The sequence below is a fragment of the Odocoileus virginianus genome, chromosome 13 (assembly GCF_023699985.2).
Source record: "Odocoileus virginianus isolate 20LAN1187 ecotype Illinois chromosome 13, Ovbor_1.2, whole genome shotgun sequence".
Lineage (NCBI taxonomy): Eukaryota > Metazoa > Chordata > Mammalia > Artiodactyla > Cervidae > Odocoileus > Odocoileus virginianus.
The window spans coordinates 44,253,295-44,280,956 of record NC_069686.1 but is presented as its reverse complement, the minus strand read 5'-3'; the positions used below and the strand labels follow the sequence as shown (position 1 = coordinate 44,280,956).

At 34.8% G+C, this 27,662-nt stretch overlaps 1 protein-coding gene across 2 annotated transcripts in view; it reads left to right on the top strand.

The window, feature by feature from the left end:
- KYNU (kynureninase) overlaps positions 1-27,662 on the top strand; it is a 114,709-nt gene that overhangs the window by 74,910 nt on the left and 12,137 nt on the right. For both annotated transcript variants that reach the window (XM_070476259.1, XM_020876859.2), the window contains 2 exons: positions 3,788-3,886; positions 4,656-4,729. In XM_070476259.1, the coding sequence (XP_070332360.1) occupies positions 3,788-3,886; positions 4,656-4,729 (173 nt within the window). The remainder of the gene's footprint in view (positions 1-3,787; positions 3,887-4,655; positions 4,730-27,662) is intronic.

Sequence of the window (27,662 nt, the reverse complement as noted above, 5' to 3'; positions counted from 1 at the left end):
GCATAGATTCAAGAATAGCATTGCTTTTATGGGCCTCCTGAGAAACCTGTGTGCTGGTCAAGAAGCAACAATTAGAACTGGACATGGAACAACAGACTGGCTCTAAATCGGGAAAGGAGTACATCAAGGCTGTATACTGTCACCCTGATTATTGGACTTACATGCAGAATACATCATGCAAAATGGCGAGCTGGATGAAGCACAAGCTGGAATGAAGATTGCCAGGAGAAATATCAATAACCTCAGATTCACAGATGACACACCCTTATGAGAGAAAGTGAAGAACTAAAGAGCCTTGTGATGAAAGTGAAAGAGGAAAGTGAAAAAGTTGCTTAAAACTCAACATTCAGAAAATTAAGATCATGGCATCCGGTCCAATCACTTCATGGCAAATAGATGGGGAAACAATGGAAACAGTTGGAGACTTTATTTTCTTGGGCTCCAATATCCCTGTAGATGGTGACTGCAGCCATGAAATTAAAGAAGACATACAGATGACTAACAAACACATGAAAAGATGCTCAACATCACTCATTATCAGAGAAATGCAAATCAAAATCACAATGAGGTACCATCACACGCCAGTCAGGATGGCTGCTATCCAAAAGTCTACAAGCAATAAGTGCTAGAGAGGGTGTGGAGAAAAGGGAACCCTCTTACACTGTTAGTGGAAATGCAAACTAGTACAGCCACTATAGAGAACAGTGTGGAGATTCCTTAAAAAACTGGAAACAGAACTGCCATATGACCCAGCAATCCCACTGCTGGGCATACACACTGAGGAAACCAGATCTGAAAGAGACACGTGCACCCCAGTGTTCATCGCAGCACTGTTTATAATAGCCAGGACATGGAAGCAACCTAGATGCCCATCAGCAGGTGAATGGATAAGGAAGCCCTGGTACATATACACAATGGGATATTACTCAGCCATTAAAAAGAATTCATTTGAATCAGTTCTAATGAGATGGATGAAACTGGAGCCCATTATACAGAGTGAAGTAAGCCAGAAAGAAAAACACCAATACAGTATACTAATGCATATATATGGAATTTAAACAGATGGTAACAATAACCCTATATGCAAAACAGAAAAAGAGACACAGATATATAGAACAGACTTTTGGACTCTGTGGGAGAAGGCGAGGGTGGGATGTTCTGAGAGAATAGCATTGAAACAAGTATACTATCAAGTGTGAAACAGATCGCCAGCCCAGGTTGGATGCATGAGACAAGTGCTCAGAGCTGGTGCACTGGGAAGACCCAGAGGGATGAGATGGGGAGGGAGATGGGACGGGGGATCGGGATGAGGAACACATGTAAATCCATGGCTGATTCACGTCAATGTATGGCAAAAAACACTACAATATTGTAAAGTAATTAGCCTCCAATTAATAAAAATAAATGAAAAAAAAAAAGACATGAAATGCAAAAAAAAAAAAAGAAAGAAATTAAAGGATGCTTGCGCCTTGGAAGAAACACTATGACCAACCTAGATATCATATTAAAAAGCAGAGACATTACTTTGCCAACAAAGGTCCGTCTAGTTAAACCTATGTTTTTTCCAGTAGTCATGTATGGATGTGAGAGTTGGACTAGAAAGGAAGCTGAGCACCAAAGAATTGATGCTTTTGAACTGTGGTATTGGAGAAGACTCTAGAAAGTCCCTTGGACTGCAAGGAGATCCAACCATTTAATCCTAAAGGAAACCAGTCCTGAATATTCATTGGAAGTACTGATGCTGAATCTGAAACTCTAATACTTGGGCAACCTGATGCAAACAACTGACTCATTGGAAAAGACCCTGTTGCTATGAAAGATTGAAGGCGGGAGGAGAAGGGGACGACTGAGGATGAGATGGTTGGATGGCATCACCGACTCAATGGACATGAGTTTGAGTAAACTCCGGGAGTTGGTGATGGACAGGGAAACCTGGTGTGCTACAGTCCATGGGGTCACAGAGTCAGACACAACTGAGTAACTGAACTGACCTGAAATTGCTTCAGCTGCATCTGACTCTTTGAAACTCTAAGGACTGTGTGCAACCCAGGCTCCTCTGTCCATGGGATTCTCCAAGCAAGAACACTGGAGTGGGTTCTCATTTCCTATTCCAGGGGATCTTCCTGACCCAAGGATCGAACCCAAGTCTCCTGCATTTCCAGCATTGGCACCTGGTCAACTTTATATTAACTGAACTAGGCAGGACTTGGTTGCAGGGATGCTTCTAGTTTAAGCTGAGGTCACTACCTTGCCCTAGCTATTGTCAATAGTGCTGCAATGAACATTGGGGTACATGTGTCTTTTTCAATTATGGGAAACTTTTACATTCTTCAAAATCATTGAACTCCTCAAAGAGGTTTTAATATTGTTTATGTATACCTATATTTACTGTATCTGTAATAAAAACAACTTTAAAATATATTATTTATTTAGGACAAAAACACAAACCCATTACATACTGACATAAATATTACATTATTGGGGGCAAAATTGGAGTTTCTAAAAGAAACCAAAAAAAGAATGTTTTATATTTGGCATATACTTTATACAGAAATGTAAATCTTTGCTATTTGACTAAATGAAGGCAGCTGGTTTTATATATATATTCTGCACTTAATCTCTTGATTTTTTTTCCTTTGTGAAATATAAGAATAAAATTGGACCTTCTACAGATATATATTCAGAAAAAGTACAAGTAACATAACAGTTTTTTCAGTTAACTGTGAATATTCTTTGATCCTATATCAGAATTTGACAAGGAGAACTTCCTGGGACTTGTGGTATGAAATGTGAAACCAAATCAGTAATCTTTTTATGCATTGTTACATTAAAATCTATTGACTGATTTTTCAGTTTGAATAGATCTTTTATCCATGCATAATATGTAACAATATGTCTTGATATTTGGAAAATATCAATTCATTAAGTTATGTATATTTTCCAATTATTTCATATTTCATTATATGTTCTTTTTAAAATTATATGTTACTTCTAAACTCACTAAAAATATCTTTAAATACTGGAAAATGATCATATTTATGGAAATGGACACAATTTTTCCAAAACTCCAATTTCTCTTGGTAACTGTTTTTCCCTTTGGCAACAAATCCTGCAAGTTATTTTCCTCAAATTGATAAACTCACTTCATTTTCCAAAATATGTCTCAAATGCCTAAGTATGATTTACTATCATTTGTCTGTAAGTTGCTCTTTCATGCAAAAATGGCTTTCTATGAAGTTAAAGTGGGTAAGTTAGCTTGCAACTCAAATAATTGCATAAGTGCATTACTTTGAGACAAACATCCTACTTCAGGATGTTGCTAAATGTTTTATGAATAATTCCCATATTAAACCTTAAAAGAATAAAATTAAGGTATTGACATTTTACACAAACGTATTATTTTTATACTTGTACCAAGGAGATATATAACTCAAATTAGCCTTTTCATGCTGTAACCAAATGCACACAATGACAGCACAAGTTTTGACTACCTTGACTTGTGCAAAGATGCCAGCAGTTCAACCCATCATTGCTTCTGCATTATCAGCGCAAAAGTCAACACAGTGAAGAAGGCAAAGAATGTCTTCTTCCTGGTATGAAAACTGTTTTGACCTGAAAGGGGCTTGAGAATGCCCAAGATTTTATGATTCACACTTTGTGAGTCATTGCACCAAAAGATGAACTGCATTTATGGTACAGCATTTTGTCAACAACTTTCTTAAATATACTTGTATTTGTTATTTTGGATCATTAAGCAAATTCAAAATGTTATTATGTTCTTCCCCAGGGTTGTTTTGTTGGCTTTGATCTAGCACATGCAGTTGGAAATGTTGAACTTCACTTACATGACTGGGGAGTTGATTTTGCCTGCTGGTGCTCCTACAAGGTATCAACTGACTAGTTAACATATTTATATCCTTTTAGTCCACACTTACATTAATCTAAATGTAAAAATGGATCAGTGACCAATTTTAGGTATTTAAATTACTTTCCTCATTTCCTTCATTACTGTATTTTGTGACTTTAGTTAATTGTAGAATCACTTAATGAATAGTATAGGTTATTAAGTTTTGGTATTTCCATCCTTTATAGAGTATTTATTCTGTTAGTTCTCTAACTTCTATGAAAAAATCAGGAAGTTCTGGACAAACCTCCATACTTAGAACTTAATTCAAATTTAATCTAGTTTTTGTTAATATGTTGAAAAATTTCTACATAAGTTAAAGTTAATTCTTATGGAATCAACTTTATATTGACATATGAAGACAAGTTTATTGACAGGGAGCATAGAAATAGAAGTGATTTTAAGCATTTTAAAAATATAATCTTTTATTATTATTTAACTATTTTGTGGCAAAATCATTGAAATGAATGATCTTTGAAATCAAATAACTGGCAGTAGAACTGAGCTGTTATCTACCAGTTCGGGCAAAAAATAGCCAAAATAGTAATAACTATTTATTCCCAATTAATAATGCTATATTTCATTGCTTTTCTTTGAACAAAATAACCCCAAATTCTGTTTTATAATAAAAGTTAAAATAATCACACATTTTGATCTTATCACAGCTGGTTTCATAACAAAAAAGTAAAACTATTATTTTTAACATATATATTTAGGCAAACCTACACAGTTTAATTTACTCTCAATCCAGTATTTAAATACAGGAGCAGGAGGTCTTGCTGGTGCCTTTGTCCATGAAAAACATGCCTATACAATTAAACCTGCGTGAGTACTATCTTCAGATTTTCTTTGGTGGTGGATAAATGAATTTGAATTAATTAGTGTGCTAAACTTACATGTGTTCTTTAAGATGCTATCCAATAAGAATCTGGGTTGATTATAATTATTTTACTACTCTGTGAACAATGATATGCTTTATTGGAAATAAATGATTTCCAAAGAGTTCACTTGGTTGAACAAGAAATTTAATCACAAAAGGGAAGCTTCAATGCTAAAAACGAGTCCCTGTAATCATGTAGAGCAGATGGTTTAATGCAAAGAGACTACTTAACTTTTTTTTCAAAAATTAGACTTTAGAAAAGTCCGGGTTTCTCACATTGATGAATAAATCAAAGGCAACCAGAGCTGTGCCTAACAGAGCTTAAAAGTGGTATGTGATTATTAAGATTACATCTACCTTTAAAGCTGGAAACTTATAATATGGTCTTGTAAGGAATATCTTCTGTCCTAAAAGATTTTATAATCCATGAAAACTGAAGAAGCTGAACACTGAACAACAGACTGACTACATAAAAAGAAGTATTCTTCAATTTTTATATAGCACTCTTCATTTTTTAGAGCAAGTATAAATGCAAATGTGATACACCAACAAATTTAACATTTTTATTTGACTGGGGAACTCTTAAGTGTTTCTATTATTTTTATCTAGTATGGAGAAAAAAAATAACATTCTGTAAAAAAAAATCCTTTCAAAATTGTATCAGAATGTGTGTGGTGAAGAGACTGTCTAGACTCCTAATAGGTAATAAAATAATGTTTGATTAATTTTCCGAATCTTCTCAGTCACTGGCTAAATGGTATAATCTTTATGAGAATTGAAAGCAAATTAGTAATAAAGCTTGGAGACCCTTACATTTTTGAGGTTCTCTGCATATAAATCATACAAATTTAAGATGATTTTCTACAGCTCGTTTAATTACATCTAAATTTCTTCAAGATTTTAAAGTTTTAAAATTCAATAGAACATTTTTTAGACAGATATTTGTTAGGCACTCATCTACCTTGAATATGTTAGATTTCTCCCCTTGTTCCAAATTCTGAAAAGAATATCTTAGCTATGAGCTTCCCTGTTGGCTCAGTAGTAAACAGTCCACCTGCCAAGCAGGAGATGCAGTTTCAATCCCTGGGTTGGGATGATCCCCTGGAGAAGGAAATGGCAACTCACTCCAGTTTTCGTGCCTGGGAAATCTCATGGACAGAGGAGCTTGGAGGGATACAGTCCATGAGGCAGCTCATGAGTAGCTACTCATGGCTGCCACTATAACAACTAAACAACAATAACATTAGATTTCTCCCCTTGTCCCAAGTTATCTGAAAAGAATGTAAAAAGTATATTATAGGACTACCATGTAAGTTTTAAAAGGTCTGTTTTTTTTTTCCTTTATAAAAAACCCCATTGATAACATTTTACCTAGCCTAAGTGTTTTACACATAGATGGTATGTAAGATATTGCTTGCATTTCTGTGAAGACTCACCACCCTGAGCATTTCCAACTCTCCACTTATTTAAACTGCACTAGAGGAATCGGCAAAGGGAAGCAGGGGTATGGTAAGTAATGTACACAAATTCTCGAGAATGCAAGCATTAGCAGTTAAACTCTGATTTTACAGCCTCTCTATTGCACTTCAGAGTTCTTTCACCATTATTTGCCCTTCATGGATGAGGAGCAGGAGAGAGCAGAAGGGTTGTAGTGTGCCTGCACCTGCCTCATCTTGTACAATCCCAGCATCCTCTAGACCCAGTGAGTGAAGTCGCTCAGTCGTGTCCAACTCTTTGTGACCCTATGGACTATAGCCTACCAGGCTCCTCTGTCCATGGGATTTTCCAGGCAAGAATACTGGAGTGGGTTGCCATTTCCTCCTTCAGTAGGTAAGTGTTAAGTCTGCTCCCAGGAGAAAGACCATGCAGACAGAGCAGATTTACATTCCAGCCTGATCACTCACCTGCTGGTCCTGAAGAAAGTTCTTGATTTCTCAGACATCTCTTGATGTCTCTTGATAAAGAGAGCATAAGCATCTACCGCATAGAACGTTATCGTGAGATTAAAATGGGATAATGAATATAAAACAGCACAGCCACTGAAGCATGATAGGTGATCCATACATCTAGGGTAAGTATCTTTTTGCCTTACTGTGAAGTTGCATGTTAACTTGTAGAATTTTGACAAGTAGAGATCATTTCCCCTCAAGCAGGAAACATACCCTTAAAGGTTATGGTTTGTGACTTTTGCGATATTAAAGAATCTTGTACCTATGGCCAAGCTCAGACTGACCCTGTAAGCGTCTGTTCCTGAATTTCTCTCTTATACTGGCCTCACCATCTTCCTGGCTCATCTGCTAATTATGAGTTGATTGAGATCTTTATATGTGTTCACTTTAGATTTGTACAAGAGCCATGCTTGTACAACCTTCTACTTGTACAGTTTCAAAATCACATGCTATTAACTTCTGTTGCATTTTAAGTATCTAGTTTGGAGACCAACAAGACTCAAATCAATCTGACACATGTAGTCCTTCTTACAGGAAACCCTGGTTGCTGTTTCTTTGCTTATCAGTTGTTAAAGCTTCTTTTTATGTGATATTAGAGGGACTAGTTCCACTGGTACCAACTTCTACCCTAAGTGCAATGTAACTACTCTTAACTTTTTGAAGTAAACTTGGTGCTTAAAAAAAGGGTGACATCTAGTGGCAAAACATGTTATTTCAAATAAATAGTACACATAACTTTCCTGGTCCATTCATTCTTCATCCCTGATTAAAGTTCAGTTTGTTTTTTTTTCCTATCATTTGACCATATATTTATAGTGCAATAATCATGTAACCAAAGCCTTTGATAAAGAGGTAGGACAGGATGGAGGTGGAAGTTAACATCAGGTGCATTTTAGGTACAACGTTAAACAAAATGGATAAATGTTTATCAAAGTTGAGAAGAAGGGCACTATGGGAGTGGATCCTGGAACTTGTAACCCTGAATTCTGAAAGTTTAATATTAAGTGTAAATTTCAAAATATCTTTTATATGATGTTCCCATTAGCAACTGGCAAATTACATCTGTACCAAGAAATTTCACTATTTTTTTTTTGTTTATTTAAATAAGCATTTTGGCCATCGTTCAAAATTGGTGACCTAAGACTTTTTCCAAGAAACCTTTGCCAATAAAAATAATGAGTAGAGGGCAGTGTCAATCTACTGTATTAAGCATTATAATTCAAATTATTAATCTCAATTATAATTTGACCTTTTCCTAGTTTATCATCATGTTTTTCTCATTCCAGTATCATATTCTAAACCTTACCTGTAGCTAAGAATTACACTTAATAAGGACTGGTTCTGAGTAAATGTCATCTTGCGTTTCTTTTTTTTCATGTTTGACAATTTTAGTGTATACAGTTAATAATTATTGCTCTGCACTATGAAGGAAATACTTTTAGCTGTAAGAATTCAAACATTAGAAATATATCACCTTTTAAAAAAATCCTTCAAGTGAAAGCATTAATTGCTCAGTCATATCCAACTCTTTGTGACCCCATGGACTGTAGCCTGCCAGACTCCTCTGTCCATGGGGTTTTCGAGGCAAGAAAATATTACTGGAGTGGGAGCCATTCCCTTCTCCAGAGGAATCTTCCTGACCCAGGGATTGAAACCATGTCTCCTGTATTGCAGGTCCTTAAAAATCTTGCATTTTTCTTTTAACTTTAAAAGTGTTGACCTTTCTGAAAAGCTTTAACTTTTTGATTTTAGAAGATTCAAACGTATGTGAAGCCTGTAAAACGATTCTTTTGTAAAAGCCCACAGACTGCAATTCAAGACACCACCCATCACTTCTTGGTTTTTTTACAGAGACTCTAGCAAGAAACAGGCGGAGAAGGCAATGGCAACCCACTCCAGTACCCTTGCCTGGAAAATCCCATGGACAAAGGAGCCTGCTAGGCTGCAGTCCATGGGGCACTAAGAGTCAGACACGACTGAGCGACTTCACTTTCACTTTTCACTTTCATGCATTGGAGAAGGAAATGGCAACCCACTCCAGTGTTCTTGCCTGGAGAATCCCAGGGACGGGGGAGCCTGGTGGGCTGCCGTCTATGGAATTGCACAGAGTCCGACACGACTGAAGCGACTTAGCAGCAGCAGCAACAGCAAGAAACAGGAGTGAGTTATTAAGATTCTTTCTGTGGCTTACTTTTTTTTTTTTTTTTTTTTACTCCATCCAGTGAAATCATAGATACTAGAAGATTGCTGTTCCTCACTTTCCATGCAAGCATAAAGAATCTTTCAAATGCTCTCATATATTAGATCTCCTGAAATTCTTGCTTCACCTAGTATTTTCTTTTTTTAAGTTTTCTGAGTGATCAAGAATGGAGCCTACTGATAATTTTTTGAAAATGCTAGAATTTCAAATAATGTCAACACATTTCCATAAACAGTTAGAGGTATTTGATTGAAGGCTTTAAGTAGAGATGACATTTTTAAGCCTTTATTAAGAGCTTGAGTCATCTCCTTTATTGTAATAAGTAATTTGCAGGTTAAAAAGAACCAGTAGAAGAGGCTGGCTGACATCAGTGCATGGGAAACGCAAATTTTAGAACTCAGAAGTATAGATTATTACTACTATCATTATTATTTGGGAACTTAAAAAATAGACACATAAAACAACATAAGAAAGTCTAAGAAAGGATAAAAATAAGCATCAAGAAAATTTATAAAAATGGCTTAAAAATTATAAGCATGTTTCACGCTTGTCCCAAAAGAACAATTAATGTTATACAGAGAGATCATTTACTTGTTCTGGGGTGGAATGATGATATATCTGATTATACGTCCTTCTCCAGGCAATGCTGAAGAAAACTACAAACCCAAACTCATCTATAATTTAAACCCTGTTTTGGTTTCTGTGATTCTTTCTGACTTACTACTTATCACATCTTTTTCTAGTATCTATATAAGGTCTTGGTATTAAAGACTGGGAGAATGAGGGAGTGTCAGCGATGGTAGTAAGGTGGGTGAATTCACAAGACTCCAGATACTTGCAAATGGGATAGGCCAATATCAATATATTTCTCATTGCAAGTTTTCACAGCATCCTTAGTTAAACTATGACTCAGACCTCCCAGGGCATTTATTCTACACATTTAGCTTGTTTCTGGAGTTGGATGTTCAGTGTGAATTAACGTGGATGGCATCTTAGCCACAACTTCCTGCCCTATCAGACAGCCATATGAAATGAACTTGGCCACCCCTTTGTCCTTAATGTTACCTCCCACAGCCCTATGCTACCTCCCACAGCCCTAATCTTCCAGTGAATCATTTCCCCTTGCTTCTGCTCCAATGCATTTGATTGCTTTTCTGTATTTGATAAAGTTTACTCTCTCACTTTTTCATTGATTCTCTCAGTGCCTCAACCCTTGGTCCTTTTAACTCAGGTGTATCTCATCCACTGTAATGATGTCAACAACAGACATTTGCAGAAGATACCAACTGTATTTCTAGCTTTATCACTTGCTTACTTTCTATCCCTTACTTTTATCTGATTGCATATTGCAAGAGCTTCTGATTATCAAAGTGTTATTCTAGTCCTGAAAGATACATGACAATGTAAGAAAGTAAAAACTGTGAACTACTCACTTATAAAATTAACCTTTACCAAACACTCTTTCTCAATTAGTATTAACATTTATCTCTATGCATTATTATAAAAAATATTTTGGTCTCTTGCTGACTATAGAATGTTATAACACAGTAAAAATTTTATGCAAATGAATTGTAAAGTAAAATTTTTCAAGAGATTCAGCATTTCATGATGCAAGTTATACTGAAGAGCTGCTGAATCACAAATCATGAACAATGAGAATATGTTACAGTCAAAAGCATTAACAAATGAAGTAGAGGAAATTAGGCATGGTACTTCAAAATCAAATGACTGGAATACGAGGGATTAAGAGGAACTGATGTATGCTTCAAAACTTTTGTGAAATGATCATCTTTATGCTCATGCTAAAAAGTTAAACATAACACAAAAAAATTCTAGCTTGCTACCATGACATTTGTCAAGTACACCAAAAAAAATAATCAACATTTGATTTACTACTCATTCTTTTTAATATTTGCATATTATGATTTTAATGTAAGTTTTATCAAGTTATAAATTAAATTTGTTATACAATTTAAGGTTTTATTTTTCAAAAGCATCCCAATCAAAACTTTTATTTTTTCCTTCATTATTTACTACAAAAGTATGGTTATTGGTTTAAAATAGATCTATCTTAAAAGACCTTTCCCAGTATTTCACGCATGCTCAGTTGCACAGTCATGCCTGACTCTGCGACCCCATGGACTCTAGCCCACCAGGATCCTTTGTCCATGGAATTATCTCAGCAAGCATACTGGAGTGGGTTGCCATTTCCTCCTCTGGGGGATCTTCCCCACCCAGGGATCAAACCCAAGGCTCCTGCAGCTCCTGCATTAGCAGGCGGATTCTTTAAAATGAGTTGCTTAGTCCTGTCCGACTCTTCATGACCCATGGACTATATAGTCCATGGAATTCCCCAGGCCAGAATACTGGAGTAGGTGACCTTTCCCTTCTCCAGGGGATCTTCCCAAATCAGGGATCAAACCCAGGTCTCCCACATTGCAGGCATATTCTTTACCAGCTGAGTCACAAAGGAAGCCTAGCAAATAATGAGGACTTCTAATATATCCATATATTTTTCCAATCTTAGGAATTAAGCATGATGAAGCTTCCATTTTATCCTACTCCAACACAAATATCCTTTCTAAGGTGCTCACTGCTTTATCAAGTAAAGGGAATGTTTCTCAGTCATTTGAGGAGGCATAAGCAAATATAACCAACATTTATTTCCATATAGGAAACTTTCATAGATAGAAATTAATATAGGACGCTGCACTTTTTTTAATCATACAACCCATTTGGAGATGTTTCAATGGTTGAATAAACAATTTAAATGATAGGTAATATAGGGTTAGAATATGTGCCACAAGGCAATTCCCAAATGACTGCTGGATGGATTCTCATGTATCACCATAGGAACAGTGAAGGGATAGATAACTCAGAGCTTCTTTGGACAAGCTTGAAGAAGTCTGTGGTGAAATTTACAGATACTGTTCCTCTGCAAAATGGAATGCTATGTTAACTAAGTGCATAAATTTAATCTGTTACTTTGAAAGCTGAAATTGTTGCCTATGAGAGAGATTTCACTCGATTAGTTTCATAAATTTAAGGCAGTATAATGAATTACTTAAATGGCTTTTCTTTAAAGGATATGTCAAGTGATCTTTTTATACACTTGATAGAATTCTTACGGAATCTGAGTTATTGACTTAACATTGAAAAGTCTGCCTGTATCATAATCTTAATCTTTATCTCTTTTCTACAGTATTTTAGAAATTATAAATGGGAGTGAAAGCAGGTTTGCTTCATATTCTTACTTAGTTCCAGAGGCATGCTTGTGAGTGGCTTATACCTATGAGAAATCCTAGTCTCCAAATCCTCATTGTAAAGGATCCAAAGGAAGACAATATGATTGGAGAAAACTCACCTATGGATTCATGACACATAAATCATTCCTATCTTCATTCAGAAACCATTTTAGATCAATAATTCTAAAAGGATCCCTCACCTTCACAGCTTAACTTTTTATTATGCAAATCATCCAGATAATTTTTGAGTGTGGTGAATTTAAGCTGTGATCATAAAAATAATGTTTATGCACTGAGGCATGATCACATTCAAGAATAATTTCAATAAATAATCTGATTTTCTCAACTCAAGAGATAAAGGAATCCTGACTCTGAAAAGAAAACAGGAAGAGTAATTATCAGTATAAAACTACATTAAAGTCAATGTTGTTTGCAAATCACTATTATCAGATAATGATGACATAATCACTAATATGAGAAAATTGAAGTCCTTTGAAACCTCAAAATTTATTTTCTCTTCGAAAATTGCAGTCTAGTGTCCCTGAAGATTTCTCAGGTCAGTGAATCCTTTAGACACAAAATGTAAACTTGTCAAAGAGCTTCAGCTCTTGTTTTAATTACTTCAAGTTTTGTCCCTAAAATGACCTTCAGAATACGAAAAGTTTCTTTTTTAATATAAAATATGAAGAGCTATTACTAAACTTCATTTGTTCTTGTTGAGAAAACACATGTATCCATCTGCCTCTATAGGAGGTGCAGTGATACATGATGTGTGGGGCAGCATGGGAAACTACTTATTGCACAAGAGCCACTGGGTCCTGCTGCTTCCAGCACTGAGCTGAGCTGACTTCACAGGCTACGAGAAAGCTTATAATGCATGACTCAAAACAAAGGTCTGAATTCCTATGAGTCAGTTTCTCTTTGGTCACTTGTTTTTAACTCCACCCCAGAGGATAGAATTTGATTGAGTAGAAATTATCCTTTTTTCTAGTGTTGAGGTTTGTCTTTATCATGATAAGTTCATGTAAAGATAGATCGCCTTTACTCTCTTCTAAATCTCTGTTCCAATCAGATTTGGTCAAAGTCTCAGAAGATTTGGCATTAGTATGGAAACCTAGACAGAAAATGACCATTTGAATCTTTTTTTTTTTTCCTAAGGGTGGCTGTGATCTTTGTGAGAATTCATTTTAGTATGTCCAGTGTGATTGTTTGAAAAACTGACTATAACATAATTCTAAATGTTAAAGTTCAGGGACACTGTCCTTCTGATCTTCCTTTATTATCATAATCCACAATGCCTGAGAATATATATGTATCTTTATTTTGTTGTTGACTATATGGCTCTTTCTTTATACTCAGCATAACAGACAAACCATCTTCTAGCATATAAAAGCATTTCTACTTTGCAAGTTACTCTGAAGTGAGTATGATTTGCAAAATACTGTCAAATTAAATATGCATTTCCATATGCTTCTACAAAGACTAAATATATCCATGAAAACCAGCTATAGACAACTTTAAAAATCCTTCGTATTTTAATCAACATTGCAAATAGTTCTTTCTAAAGTCCTAAATTCAGAAATCTTGATATGCTTTATGATTTTAGCATCAATATCACCATAGAGGATTATAAACCAATATTTTAAAATAATAATAGATTTCAAGAAATGATAGGCAGAAAATTTTTGTTAATGAAGCTTTCACACCAAGAAAATATTGATTTAGCTCGAGTAAAGACAACATAACTATTCTGAATCTTCAGGAAACAGTTTTCAGTAACCAAAATTTATAATATCAGGAATTTTTGTAACTATGCTTATCAAACTGTTAGCTCACTGGACATATTTCAACAAGCCTTCTTTTGAATAAGATTTGAAGATGTAATTGAATATGTATCAGAACCAAGTAAAGCACTCTCTCATAACGATATTTCCATATGACTGGGCAAATGAGTGGATGAAAAGGAATTGAATCCCCGTAACTCCTCAAACTCCTTTCCAAAACAGCATTAAATCAGTTGACTTAGAACAGAGCAGAGCAATTGTGAATACTTTTTTTTTTAAACAAATTAAGAATTGATGAAGACCTTCTTTGCGAACAGTGAGTTGGTAATATTTTACCTGTCTAATGTTATGGCCATATTGAGCCTTGAAATAGTCATGCTTGGAAACTCATTGCTGACAAGGAATGAATGCACAGTTCACAAGCTGAAACATCCCATTTTGTCAAGATTTTCATCATCATTAGCACCTTTGAATCTGTTCTATCACTTAGCCATAAGTTTACTTTTCCTTCAAATACGGTCTTTACTAACTGCTTAGATTTAGATTCTCCCTGCTCCTTCCTTTATTTTTAGTTGAGCCTCTGTTTTGGTTTTTTGTCATTTGTTATAGTTTATATCTACTGCTTTCCCTGGTCATCATTCCTATGCAGTAGCTCCACCATTCCTATTCTAATAACAGCTTGAACCTTAGCAAGTGTGTTCCTCTTTCCCAAGCCTTTCTTCTCCTTCTGCATGGTAGCTTAGCAATATTAATATTTCACTGTGAGAGATGACCTAAAAATTTACTGGAATACTTATATACTGTGCAACCATGCTCATGTCATACCCAACTGATCTTACTTCCCTGAAGGCAGAGTTGCTCAAACCCACCCTTGGATGCATTTGGCATCCTACTGGATTGCTTACTTAGAAAAGACTGTCAGTGGAGGCTAGAAGAAACACCTTGGCCGATTACAGAGGGATAGAGCTTGGAATAACTAAAAAGAAAGATGGAAAAAAAAGTATATAATTGTACATGAAAAGAAGTTAATATTGTCACTGAACATTATGGAAAAATTTTGACTTAAAATCCTTTTAGACATGGCTGAATTATGTCCCTGTGCCACATTTACATTCATTAAAGAAACGTTTATTGAACATCTACTATAGTCCAGGCATTTTTAAAAAGTCTTTTGGATATATGGATAAATAAAGCAAAGAATCCTTCCTCTTGTAGAGCTTACATTCCATTAAGGACAGCTGGATATGTTCAGAGCAAATTGCATGATACATTTGAAATTGATAAGTCCTATGGATAACTGGAAAAACAGGACAGAAAAGGGGGTATAAGAATACTCTGGAAAACTTGCCCATGCACAGTATTCAAAAGGCATTCAGGAAGGCTCATCATTGGGAAATATGATATGGATGAAGAGATGAAGGAGGTGAAGAGTGGGCCAAACAATTATTTAGTGAAGAGGGTTCCAGGCAGTGGAAGTATTTTATCAAAAGCTCAAAGACAGGAGTGTGCTGAGAAAGCCAGCATGGCTGGAACAGATTAAGCAAACTGCATATTAGTGAGACAAAATGGTCCAGGAAATGCAGATCCTTATAAGGCAATGTAAAGACGTGGGATCCATTCCTATTTTGCCTGAAAAGTGGCATGATATAGCAAATTTAAAATGATCCTTCTGGTGATTTTCTTGGGAACGGGTGATGAGAGGGTAATGGTGGACTTCGGGAAACCCGCTGGGGAGCCACCGAGGAGAGAAGACAAGAGCGACGACAGGGGAGCAGCAGAAGAGGGGATGAGATGGTGCAGGCTTCCCGGCTCCCCTGGCGTCTCAGACAGTAGAGAAGCCGCCTGCAATGCTGGAGGCCTGGGTTCCATCCCTGGATTGGGAAGATCCCCTGGAGGAGGACACGGAAACCCAGTCCAGTACTGTGCCTGGAGAATCCCCACGGACAGAGGAGCCTGGCGGGCTATACTGCATGGGGTCACAAAGAGTCAGACGCGACTGAGCAAGTGAACTGACTGAACTGGGAGGACATAGAGAAAAGTCTGGCTAGAGGGACAGGAATGAGGGGAGAATTAAAGACTGATGTCTGTTCAAATGATGCTGTTACTCAAATGGCATACCGTTGTTTCATTAATCAACTGCAAACATATTTCTTGAGCATCTACTAGGCAAAGCAGTATGAAAACACCAGGAATTCAGAAATATCTTCTTGGAATTTATCATTCAGTGTGATAGGGAAAAGAGAGAGAGAAGTTGGAGAAACCTTTGGATGGGGAGGTGATACATGAACTGACTGGAGAAATCCTAACTTTTAGCCAGACTGAAACTGAAAGGGAACAGTGGGGTGTTCTAGGCAGGATCACCGAGGTCCTTGTGTTTCAAGTTAGAAGTTTTGATTTTTACCTTAAAAAGAAAGGGGCTCAAGTCTCAACAGCTTTCCAGGTCTTGGTTTGATTATGGGAAAAATAAATAGTTACACCTGGACATCTCTAAGATTCACTTCCAGTTTTTAAACTCTGATTCTCCAGTAATAAATATGAAGCTTTGAAAAAAGCAAACTGCTGATAAGGATAACTCATAAACTAAAACCAGTTTAATGGAAATCTATGCATCATCAAGCATTTTGATGGGTCTGATGACCCTCTTCCCATCCGCTTTTTTTTTATAATAGGTGGATACAGTAAAGCCCAGTAAGTTGAGACAAATTTGTAACAAACTTTACTGTAATCTTCTCATCTTTGCTTTTTCTCAAGTATGAAAGAGTACCCTGTTCCCATTTCTTAAAGTTCAGCTGCCAAAAAATTTTATTATGGAAATTAAGACTATATAAAAGCGATGTGAATGAATAAATTTCTCATTATGTCCTGAATGAATAAATTTCTCATTATGTCCTGAATAAAACAACCTTTGGGGAACTTTGATTCTGTGAAATCTGATTATTTGATGAGGGTTTTAAGTACCACACTTTCACTTGAGGTTAGCTTATAGAGGTGAAGAAAGAAACCACAACCCACTACAGTATTCTTGCCTGGAGAATTCCACAGACTGAGGAGCCTGGTGGGCTATATAGTCCATGGGTTACAAAGAGTCAGACATGACTGAGTGACTAACACACACACACTAGCTTATAGAGGACATTAGGATATGACAGACATTCAAATTTATCTGCAATTGCTATTACAGATTTTGTTTAAAAATAAACAATTATGCTGTACCCCAAATGTTCTATTTTTTGTAATGCTGTAACAGTTTTGTTGATTCAACACATTTTTTGAAGTCATGTAAGCAGTAAGACAATTGTATTTAGTTCTAACTTGAGACCTCAAGAGACAGAGAAAGAAAATTAAGAGAAGAGGGGTGGGAGGGTAGGAAAGAAGAAAATGAAGAAGAGGGAAGAGAAGATGAAAAGGAAAAGGGGAAAAAGAAGAAACTTGCTCCCAATCAAGTTTACATTTCTAAGCACAGACTTAAATTATTAAATGTATGGTAATAAACTGCCAAATAAAGGACATTATGAGAGCAATTTTTATGCAAATATACTTTCTTAGAAAAGACTGTGATCTAATTTCTTTATATGTTGGATTGTGTTCCAATGATTAATTGCATTTTTAACAGAAGTCAGGAAAACTGGGATAAGTTGTTTTGTTTAGTTTTGGTGAGTTATGGGGTGAGGAGAGGTAAGGGGCTTGCAGAATAATTTAAATTAATTCAGTGCATGAAATATTTAGGGATTCATACTGGAGATTCTGCCATTAAAGGCTTGCTAAGGAGATCAAGGAGCATTTGGATATTTCAGTTTATAACTCTTAGCATCCAAAACCATATTCAGTGGGTCCCTGGTGGCTTCCTCTTACTGAATCTGAATATCACGTCTCAAAGATGCCTTTATTATAAGTGCTGCTTTCCATTTGATAATACTTATTTGAAAATCCTTTTAGGAAATTTATGATGTTCAAAGAACAAAAAGCCTATTAAAATCTTTACTTTTTATTATTTATTGGATCTCTTCCAACAACTTCTCTCAAAATTCTGCTAATATCTTCATTCCAAGTAAATTAACTCCCTGTTTGATTTTTAATTTTTGATGGCAAGAGATTAAAATTTCTACCCAAGTATGATGAGATAGCATCTTAATTGTTATTATTCATATTCAGCTCATAGATATGATGTATGAGCCTATTGTAATAATAGCTACTTATAAGCTAATTTAATGGTTTTTAATTTTACTTCATTGGCTTTAGAATATTTGCTTATTAGAATTCATGCTAAAGTTTCATTTATATTACATTTCTTTTGCATTTTGACTTACCTTTCCTGTATTCCAAGTGGTGAGGGTCTTAAAATGAATTTAACTTTTCCCAAGGTTTTTTGAAATGCATTTTGAGTTATAATAAGTATTCTTCTTTGAAATAATCATTTCTTTATTGACTTTAAACAGCCCCCATTTCATTCGTCAAGGCTTCAAAGTGTAATATATGATTGATATGCTTATTCATATTCACTGTATTATACCCATCAGTCAGTCAGTTCAGTTGCTCAGTCATGTCTGACTCTTTGTGAACCCATCATTAGATCCATAGGTTCACACATTTTGAAGAAGAGGAAATGACTACAGAGATTATCAAAGATCAGAAGGAATAATTTTTTTTTTTGCAGGAGAAACATTGTATGTAAATAGAATATGGCTGTCATCTAGCCTGGTGTTTTGCTAGGTCAGAACCCCAAGTGTAGTATTTAAGTAATCGAAGGAATATTGCTTTTTTTTTTTTTTTTTAAGAATCACTGATGAATTTTAAAAAAACCTGTCTCAGGTGATTTTGCATATGTTTATGAATATACTTGGTCATGACGGTCCATATCTACACTTGGGCTTCAAGGACCAATAATTGTTTTATCTTCAACTGTTTATACAGTCTCGGAACCTCAGTTTTCTCATTTGTATAATGAGGATGATAACACTATCTACATCATATGATTCTTTTGAAGAGTAAGTGATTGTTTAGAACTATGTGTGACTCATAATGAAATCTCAATTAACATTTGTTTTTGTTGCTCTCAAAATTAACAAAACAACTTTTGACAACCTAAATCAGGAAGAACCCATATATTCCTAAGTCAAACTCTTTTGGAGTATTTTTACAAGATCTTTGCTTAAGGTTTGAGGACAGTCAATTACTTGTTTTCACATTGTTCATTTTTATTATTCGGAAAATAATATGGGGAAAAGACTTTATCTCTCAAACATATTATCTTAATAAAATATGTTTTCCTTTTCTTATTTAAATTAACAATGATTTTCAAAATTTTAATATAGTTATGGTAAAAGTTATATGAGTATGAGCTCATATTAAAAATATATCATTGATGGTGTTTATAATGAAAATATTCAGAATATTCAGAAATTAAAGAAGAGATCCTAAGATTTTTTACTTCACAAGGAATTAGGTGTAAAAAGAAACTTTAATAAGACAAAGTGTCATTCTCTTGTTGTAATACCTCATTTAAATTATTACTTTTTATCATGTAAAAGTATAGAGCAATTAAATTTAGAAAGCTTCATTTATTTTCATTGAAATAACATTTAGAATTTCATTAAATTATAGATATGACAATTATTAATATTTTATATCAGAATAAATATTCAATGAAGAAAAGCATCATATGAAAAATCAGTAACAGAGACAATTAACCACTACTGGCTTCAGGACTTTGAAGCACACACAACATGGAATATCTCCTCCATCCTATTTTTTCATAATTGTAAAAGTCTGTATTATGGTTTGTTGAATTCTTCTGATGAATATTTTCTTCAAGTTATTGCTTTGGTAACAGAATTCAATGATGTTACTGTCACATCTAGATATTAGACTTTCCTGCCATACATTTGATCCTCCGGCTCTGAAGCACTCTGACCGAGAGTGATAATTATTAGGGAATTATGGTATAAAAAGCCTCTATAAAGAGTCATTGTTTTTTTTCTTCTGTTGCTTTTACTCTACTTCTCTTAATGAGTTCAATAACCAGGTTGATGAAACTGAAACTCCTCACCCTTTCTGAGTCTGTAATTTCATTTTTTTCAGTATTTCAATCCACTCAATATCTCACTCCTAACAAAATCTATCAACAACTCTGCCTTCTTTAGCTCTTGTTTACTATCAAACGTCTAGATTTTGGTCCATTTTCCCTCTCTCAATTCTTTCCACTTTGTTATTTCACCTGAATCCATTATTCTTGATGAAAAGTTACAGGTCCCACCCACAGTTCTTAATAGTGAGCCTCATAATGTTATGAACACCAGGAGGCAAAGATGGGGGACTATGCCCCCATCCTTTGTTGAATTAATATTTGTTTAATCAGCTTCACACCCATACCCAAAGACTTTAAGTTTTTTGTGGGAAGGAACTATTTCTATTTTAGTTCACTATACTATTTCTATCTTTTGCTTCTAGCAAGGTGTGTCATTAACTACTTTTGAAGAATTATTGAAATATAGGAAAACTCTAATAAGCCTGATTTTTTTTAAAAGGTAATTTAATTAGTACTATAAATGACAGAAAGGAGTCACTTATAAAAAGCATCAACTCTAGCTTCGTGGTAACTTCCATTAAACTATTGTACTCTACTCTAGTAGAGTCTATTTTACTTTTAGCTTCTGCTCTTCTGCTCAGCTTCTGGGCACTGATGATCTCAGGTTCTACTAGGTTATTGGTTCATTAAGATACTTGCTTTGAACTCCCTCCTTCAACTTCCTTCTGAGGATGTGTATCAAACAGTTTCTAACTGTGGGTCAGTGTTCCTGCCCACTTACTGGGCAGGATATGGGCTTAACTAGCTATGTTCCTTTAGATGATCACTCAAACTCTGTAAGCCTTACTTTTTTCAAACATAAAATGAGAGAAGCAATACCTACCTCAGTATGTTGTTGCAGATTAAGTAAGGTGACTGACACAACCTTGCCCACTTTTCCAGCAAACATGTCTTCATTTCTGCTCTTTCTTCCTTAGCAATTCACTATGCAAAAGCTTTGCCCAACCATGTCTTTTGAATAGGATTTCCTGTTGGCATGAGAACAGATAATCTGATTAGCTAGACCACTCTGAAATGTTATATAGGGTTATATAATTTTCACTCAGAAGTGACATAGATGTAGGGGCCGAGGGTGATGAATGATAAAGAACTAGAATCTCCAATGGGACTAGTCCCAGTATCTTTTGTAATAAGCCACTGAATTATTGTTGCTTAGTTGCTAAGTCGTGTCTGACTCTTTTGCAACCATGGACTGTAGTCGGCCGGGCTCCTCTGTCCATGTGATTTCCCAGGCAAGACTACTGGAGTAGGTTTCCATTTCCTTCTCCAGGGGATCTTCTCAACCCAGGGATGGAACCAATGTTTCTTTCATTACAGGTGGATTCTTTACCACTGAGCCGCCTGGGAAGACCAACCCAGTGGATGGTAAAACACAATTTCTTTAGTGAATAAATTCAAAAGAGGCATATCATCAGCAAACAATGAGGCAACTTAGAAACAATTAAAATATTATATTTGTACTTTTTCCGATAAAAATTTAAAGTACTTTTATGGATTCAGTAAATAAAGCATAAAAATGGTGCCTTTATCTCTGTTACAAAGATCCAAGTATTTTTTTTTCTCTAAAGAAGAACATATTTTCCCTTTGTGTATTTACTTATTCCTTTCAGATTTGGGTTATGAACATATCATCAACACTTTTAAGCATTGGCTATTATTTCCTCCTGTGATACCATGTTCATACACTAGGTCTTTGATGTTTCTGTCAGATATGCCCAGCAATCATAATTCATACTCTTGAATTTTTTAGTAGCACTACACAAAAATGACAAATACCTAGTCTTTTTAATGAATACAGAAAAATGAAAGAAAAGTTGCTAAATTAAAAAAAAAAAGTTTAGAAGTACTCTCCCAATGTTTATTTTGAAGTCACTGAAAAAAATGGGAAAAACTGCCATTTTTTTAATGACCCTATTTCACAGCCACTGTATTTGCCTCAGATTTTTAAATAGCATAATGCCAAGAGGAAAATTTTGAATTCATTTCCAACAGAAAGCTTTATGTGCAAAAGTGCTTATACATTGTTTTTTAATGTGTAACTACAGAAATTTTCGTGAACAAACTGCAGTATTTTTCTTCTCTTTCAAAAGACAGAAGTAATAAAACAATAATCAATACCTCTGTACTAAATGATAGGGAATAAATCTAATTCATTCAAACTAAAACTCCTTTCTTAATTCCTTTTTTTATGCAACCATAATCTTAGTCTCAATAGAAAGGATGACATCGAGTTCCCCTCAGTACACAGCATAGTTCCCTACGGCTGAAAGAATAAGTTTTCAATAAATTGATATCATGATAAACATAAGTACCTCAAACAAATAGCACAGTGATTTTGCTTTCCCATTCACTTTATCTCATTGATATAGCTCAGTTACAGGTTCAAATTAACTTAAGATATATTCTGATTCTGAATATTTAATATGAAGCATGTGAAAACTTCGACAAAAATATTTTTCATTTTATTATTGATTCCAGTTGTCATCAGAAATTTGATAATTGTTTTAAAAGTTGTAAATGTCATCAGGTTATAAACTTAGGTACACAAGTAATTTTCTTTATTTTCATTTATCAACTCATTTGATGCAGGAAATTCAATCTTGTAACTTGGAGGTATCCTTAATGACTTTTGTTATTTTTCTCAGTAATTTCAGAGTTTAAGCTCTGTCTGTTCAGAGTTTTTGTTTTGTTTGTTTGTTTTGTTTTTTGTCCGTTCCTCCTTAGGATACCATTTAAGATTGCAAAGGTGAGTGATGTACATAGACATAGATAAAAGAGAGATATCCAGTCCACAGCCAACTCCTGAATCCATTAAATTGTGCCTGGCACACCCTTGGTCATCTGCTTCTATTACTGCTGCACCCTCCAAGATGTCTAGGAACTATCATGACAATATGCCCTTTATCTCAAGTCCCATTGGGGATACTGAATTTCTTAGTGCCTTCAATTCCCTTATCTGGGGGCACTGGAATTTCAGGATACTATCCTGGGTCTCTTGAGTTAATATGATCCTAAATTATAAGTAAAAGTGCTATCACAGGTTCATTCTGCTAACATTTTCATATGAAGACTACAGCACCAAACTGGCCTGGAAGAATTCTTACAAATGGTTAGGATTGCCTAGTAGGTCTGAGGGAATATGTTGCAAGAATTTTTTATCTATAGATCCCCCCAAATGTATCTGGAGTTCCCACTGATTTCTCAACCATCCCAACTCCTATCGCCGAGAACTTAACTTGGGGCAGGGAGTATTTCAGTTCTGTATTAGGTATGACTCCAGTCTTTCTCTTCCCATTCTGAAGCTTCTCATTCCTCAGCACTCAGAACATTATTTTAATCATGGGAATCAGGAAACGGATTCTTCCATTCTCTTTTCTTTTTGCTGTTTATAGCATAAACTTTATGCTGGGCTACTATATGAGATGTGATAATCAGAATTCCAAAATGTGTATATATTGCAAGTCAGAAGCCTTGGCTTTTAAAGACTACTGACTCTGTATAAGTTTCAAAATCTTGTCTTGGAACTCAAGGCTAAAAGGAGTTTGGGTACTATATATATCCTTTGGTGCTCCCTACCTAACAAGTGAACCTAACACAATAAAATTTGATTCACTATAGATAAGAAAGTTTAGGAAAATATTTGTAAATGAGAAAAATTTTAATTAAAGCCTACAAAGTTTTTCTCGTTTACCACCCCAAATATTTTTTCCAAACAATATTATGTCAGTCCATTATCCCTGAAGACAGACTTTTCAAACAAGGGAAACTGGCAATTAATGCCTGACCAAAAATATCATTTTACTCATAAATATCACTATTTATAAATAGTATAATATAGATAGTATAAATACTGTTTATGTATTTATAAATATCACTAAAACTCAACACTCAAACAATGAAGATCATGGCATCCGACCCATCACTTCATGCAAATAGATGGGGAAACAATGGACACAGTGAGAGACTCATTTTCTTGGGCTCCAAAATCACTGCAGATGGTGACTGCAATTGTGAAATTAAAAGCCACCTGCTCCTTGGAACAAAAGCTATGACCAACCTACACAGCATGTTAAAAAGCTTTGCCGACAAAGATTTGTCTAGTCAAAGCTATGAGTTTTCCAGTGATCATGTATGGATGTGAGAGTTGGGCCATAAAGAAAGTAGAATGCCTAAGAATTGATGCTTTTGAACTGTGGTGTTGGAAAAGACTCTTGAGAGTCCCTTGGACTGCAAGGAGATCAAACCAGTCAAATACTAAAGGAAATCAGTCCTGAATATTCTTTAGAAGGACTGATGCTGAAGCTCCAATCTTTTGGCCACCTGATGTGAAGAACTGACTCATTGGAAAAGACCGTGATGCTGGGAAAGATTGAAGGCGAGGAGAGAAAGGGACGACAGAGTATGAGATGGTTGGATGCATCACCGACTCGACAGACATGAGTTTGAGCAATCTCTAAGAGCTGATGATGGACAGGGAAGCCTGGTGTGCTACAGTGCATGGGGTCTAAAAGAGTCGGACATGACTGAGCAACTGAACTGGACTGAGAAATATCATACAAAGAAGGAGTAGAACTTAAAATGGCCTATAAATTTTCTAGTAAGCTTTAGTGTTTTATTCTGGAAAAATCATTTGACAATTCCAAAATTGAATATTAAATGCACATCTAGAAATTTAGTAAACCAAATTTAAAAATCAGAAGATTCATTTAAAATCCCTGTATAAAAAGAAAAAAATAAAAGTGGAAAAGGAAGGTGGTGGGAAATTTGCCCTCCTAGTCTATATGTGTGTTGGGTCTTTGAACATGTTGTTTTGATTATCTGGAACACTCTTCACTTTCTCTGTGCTGAAATATACATATTAGTTTGCTTATCAGAGTCTCCCCTAACCATCACCACCCTGGTTCAGCTGTCCTAACTCATACTTCCCCTATCAACCATTTACAACACCTCACATCATTTGCATTAAAAAACACTCTTCTACAGACATTAAGAGCCGGTGCCTGATCTCATGAACTTACATTCTAGTTGAGGAAGAAAAAAATTAAAAAGTTAATTATTTAGTTCATAAAAATACTATACGTCCTATCCTAATATATCTTTATTTTTTGGTTTCTGGTCTCTTGTAATCATTCCCTTTCGAGACACAGAATGCCTTTTTATTCACCTCTGATGTAATGACTATATGATATTTTACAATATAGATTTACCATAATTTATAAAACCAGTCTTTTATTGAAGAGAGTTGAGGCTATTTTCAATCTTCGATTTATTGTACAATGACTATACTTAACACATAATTCACTTCATACTTGGACAAGTTCTTCTGGAGAGCTAAACTCCAAGAAGTAAATTTTCCAGTTCAGAGAATATGTGTATTTGCAATTCCACAACTGTTATTCATTTGTTCTCTAGAGGGGCACATCTATAACACATATTCCAACAAGAATACATGACAGTAACTTATAAAATGTGTTAATATCAACAGAGTTCTTAATAAAACTTTTGAATTTTTGCCACTTTAAGAGGTGGGCAATGGTTATTTTTTGTTGTTCAGTCACCAAGTTATGTCTGAATTTTTGTGACCCTGTGGACTGCAGCATGCCAGGCCTCCTCCTATCATCTCCCAGAGTTTTCCCGAGTTCAGGTACACTGCATTTCAGTGTAACTTTAATTTGTATTTTCTTAACAATAAATGGATGGCCCTTTTAAAAAATTGAGAGCCATTTCCTTTTTCTGTCTATGTTGGTCATTTTTCTTGGGCTGTTACTTTTGCATTATGATCTCTAGCTATTTTTATACTAGAAAGTTTAGCTTCTTGTGACATAAGTTGCAAATGATTTTTTAAAAATAGATTGTCATATGATACAACTTTCTCTTATGATTTATTGGTCTATGGAGATGATCCTATAACTTTCTCTTTAGTTTTATTAATATGATGAATAGTATATTAATAAATTTGTTCTTGGTTTTCATTTTGACATTTTATAATGTTGTAATGCTTTGTAGAAATATTCAACTTTATTTCTCTTATTTTTTAGGGATGTTTTAATATTATTTATTTTCCATATAGCATTAGAATCAGCTTGCTAGTCCTAAATGAAAACAAATAAAATCTATTTGCATATTTACTGGGATTATTTAAGTGTATACAGCAATTCGAGGAGAACTGACTTTTTTCTTGATGTTGAAAATTATTCAACCCTTTTCTTCTTGGTTCAGATTCAGGAATATTTAAAAAATTTTATGTAAGTCTGAAATATTTTTTATTAATATATCAGTTTGCTTTCAATTTCAATATTTTAATTTCACTTTTAAATTTAGTTCTCATATTAACTTGTTAATAGATACTTAGTTCTCAAAATAATTTTGTACCAGATTACCATGCTAAACTATCCTTTTGTTCATACCAGGTACACAATTGTATAATTTTAAAGCAGTGATGATTGGCTATCTCTTTTTCAATTTTCAGCTGCAAAATATTAACATTAAAGAAAGCACCTTTGGTGTTGCTCCATTAAGTCCACGTGTGACTTGGATGTGAATAAAGCAGAAGTTAAAAATTTTAACATTTTGGCCATAATTACATATAAATGCATGCAATATATATTTATCCTAAGATCAAACAGACTCTAAATATTATTATCTCTATTTTATAATTTTGAATATATATTCTTTCAAATATGATTTCTTAAATGGCTATAATATTTCATACCATAAACATCATATAATTTATTTTTTCTCTCTGACAAGATACTGGGGTTTCTATGACACTGTAAACAGTACTGTGCTCACTGTCCTAGCACACACATTTTAGTGTACTCCAAATAGTCTTTTGCATAAATCTGAAAAAGTAAAAGTACTTTGAAAACTATACATAGCTTTAATTTATATTTTTAACTGTATTCCATAAAAGTTTTATTACTTATTATGCTCACTATTGAACAGAGTTTACTTTTTACTGTATCCTTGATGAAAAAAGACATCTAAATTTTAAATAACTTTGCCAATTTAATATGTGAGGTATGTTTTCATCTTTGTGTGGTTTCATATTTCTTAATTTTTACTGACATTGAGCTTTTTTCTTCCTGGAATTCATGGAGCATTTGCACTTCTTTTTTATAAATGTCCTGTCCATGCTTTGTGACTGGGCAGCTATGGGGACACTGCCCTTTCTCTGATGAAAAAACTCTTGTTGCACACTCTTTTAAATGTGGCAAACAGCATCCTTCTCCCCATCATTGGGTCCTTTTAATTTTGTCTTATCTTTTTAATACAGAATTTTAAATGTGTATTAACATATGATATTATCCTTCATATTTTATTTGGTTTTCATAGAGATTTTACTTTTAGAAATCAAATAAGTATGTGAATATATTTTCCTCATCTTTGCATTTTTTCAAATGTTACACTTATCTCTTTTTATATAATTGTATGATCTGAGGACCATTTATATTTTCTGTCATGTTCCACTTGTCTCCCTGATGCTTCTCGTGACAGTACTATACTCATTCATTTAATGAATTTTGTAATATGGGCTTCCCTGATATCACGGTAAAGAATCCACCTGCAATGCAGGAGACCCCAGTTCGATTCTTGAGTCGGGAAGATCCCCTGG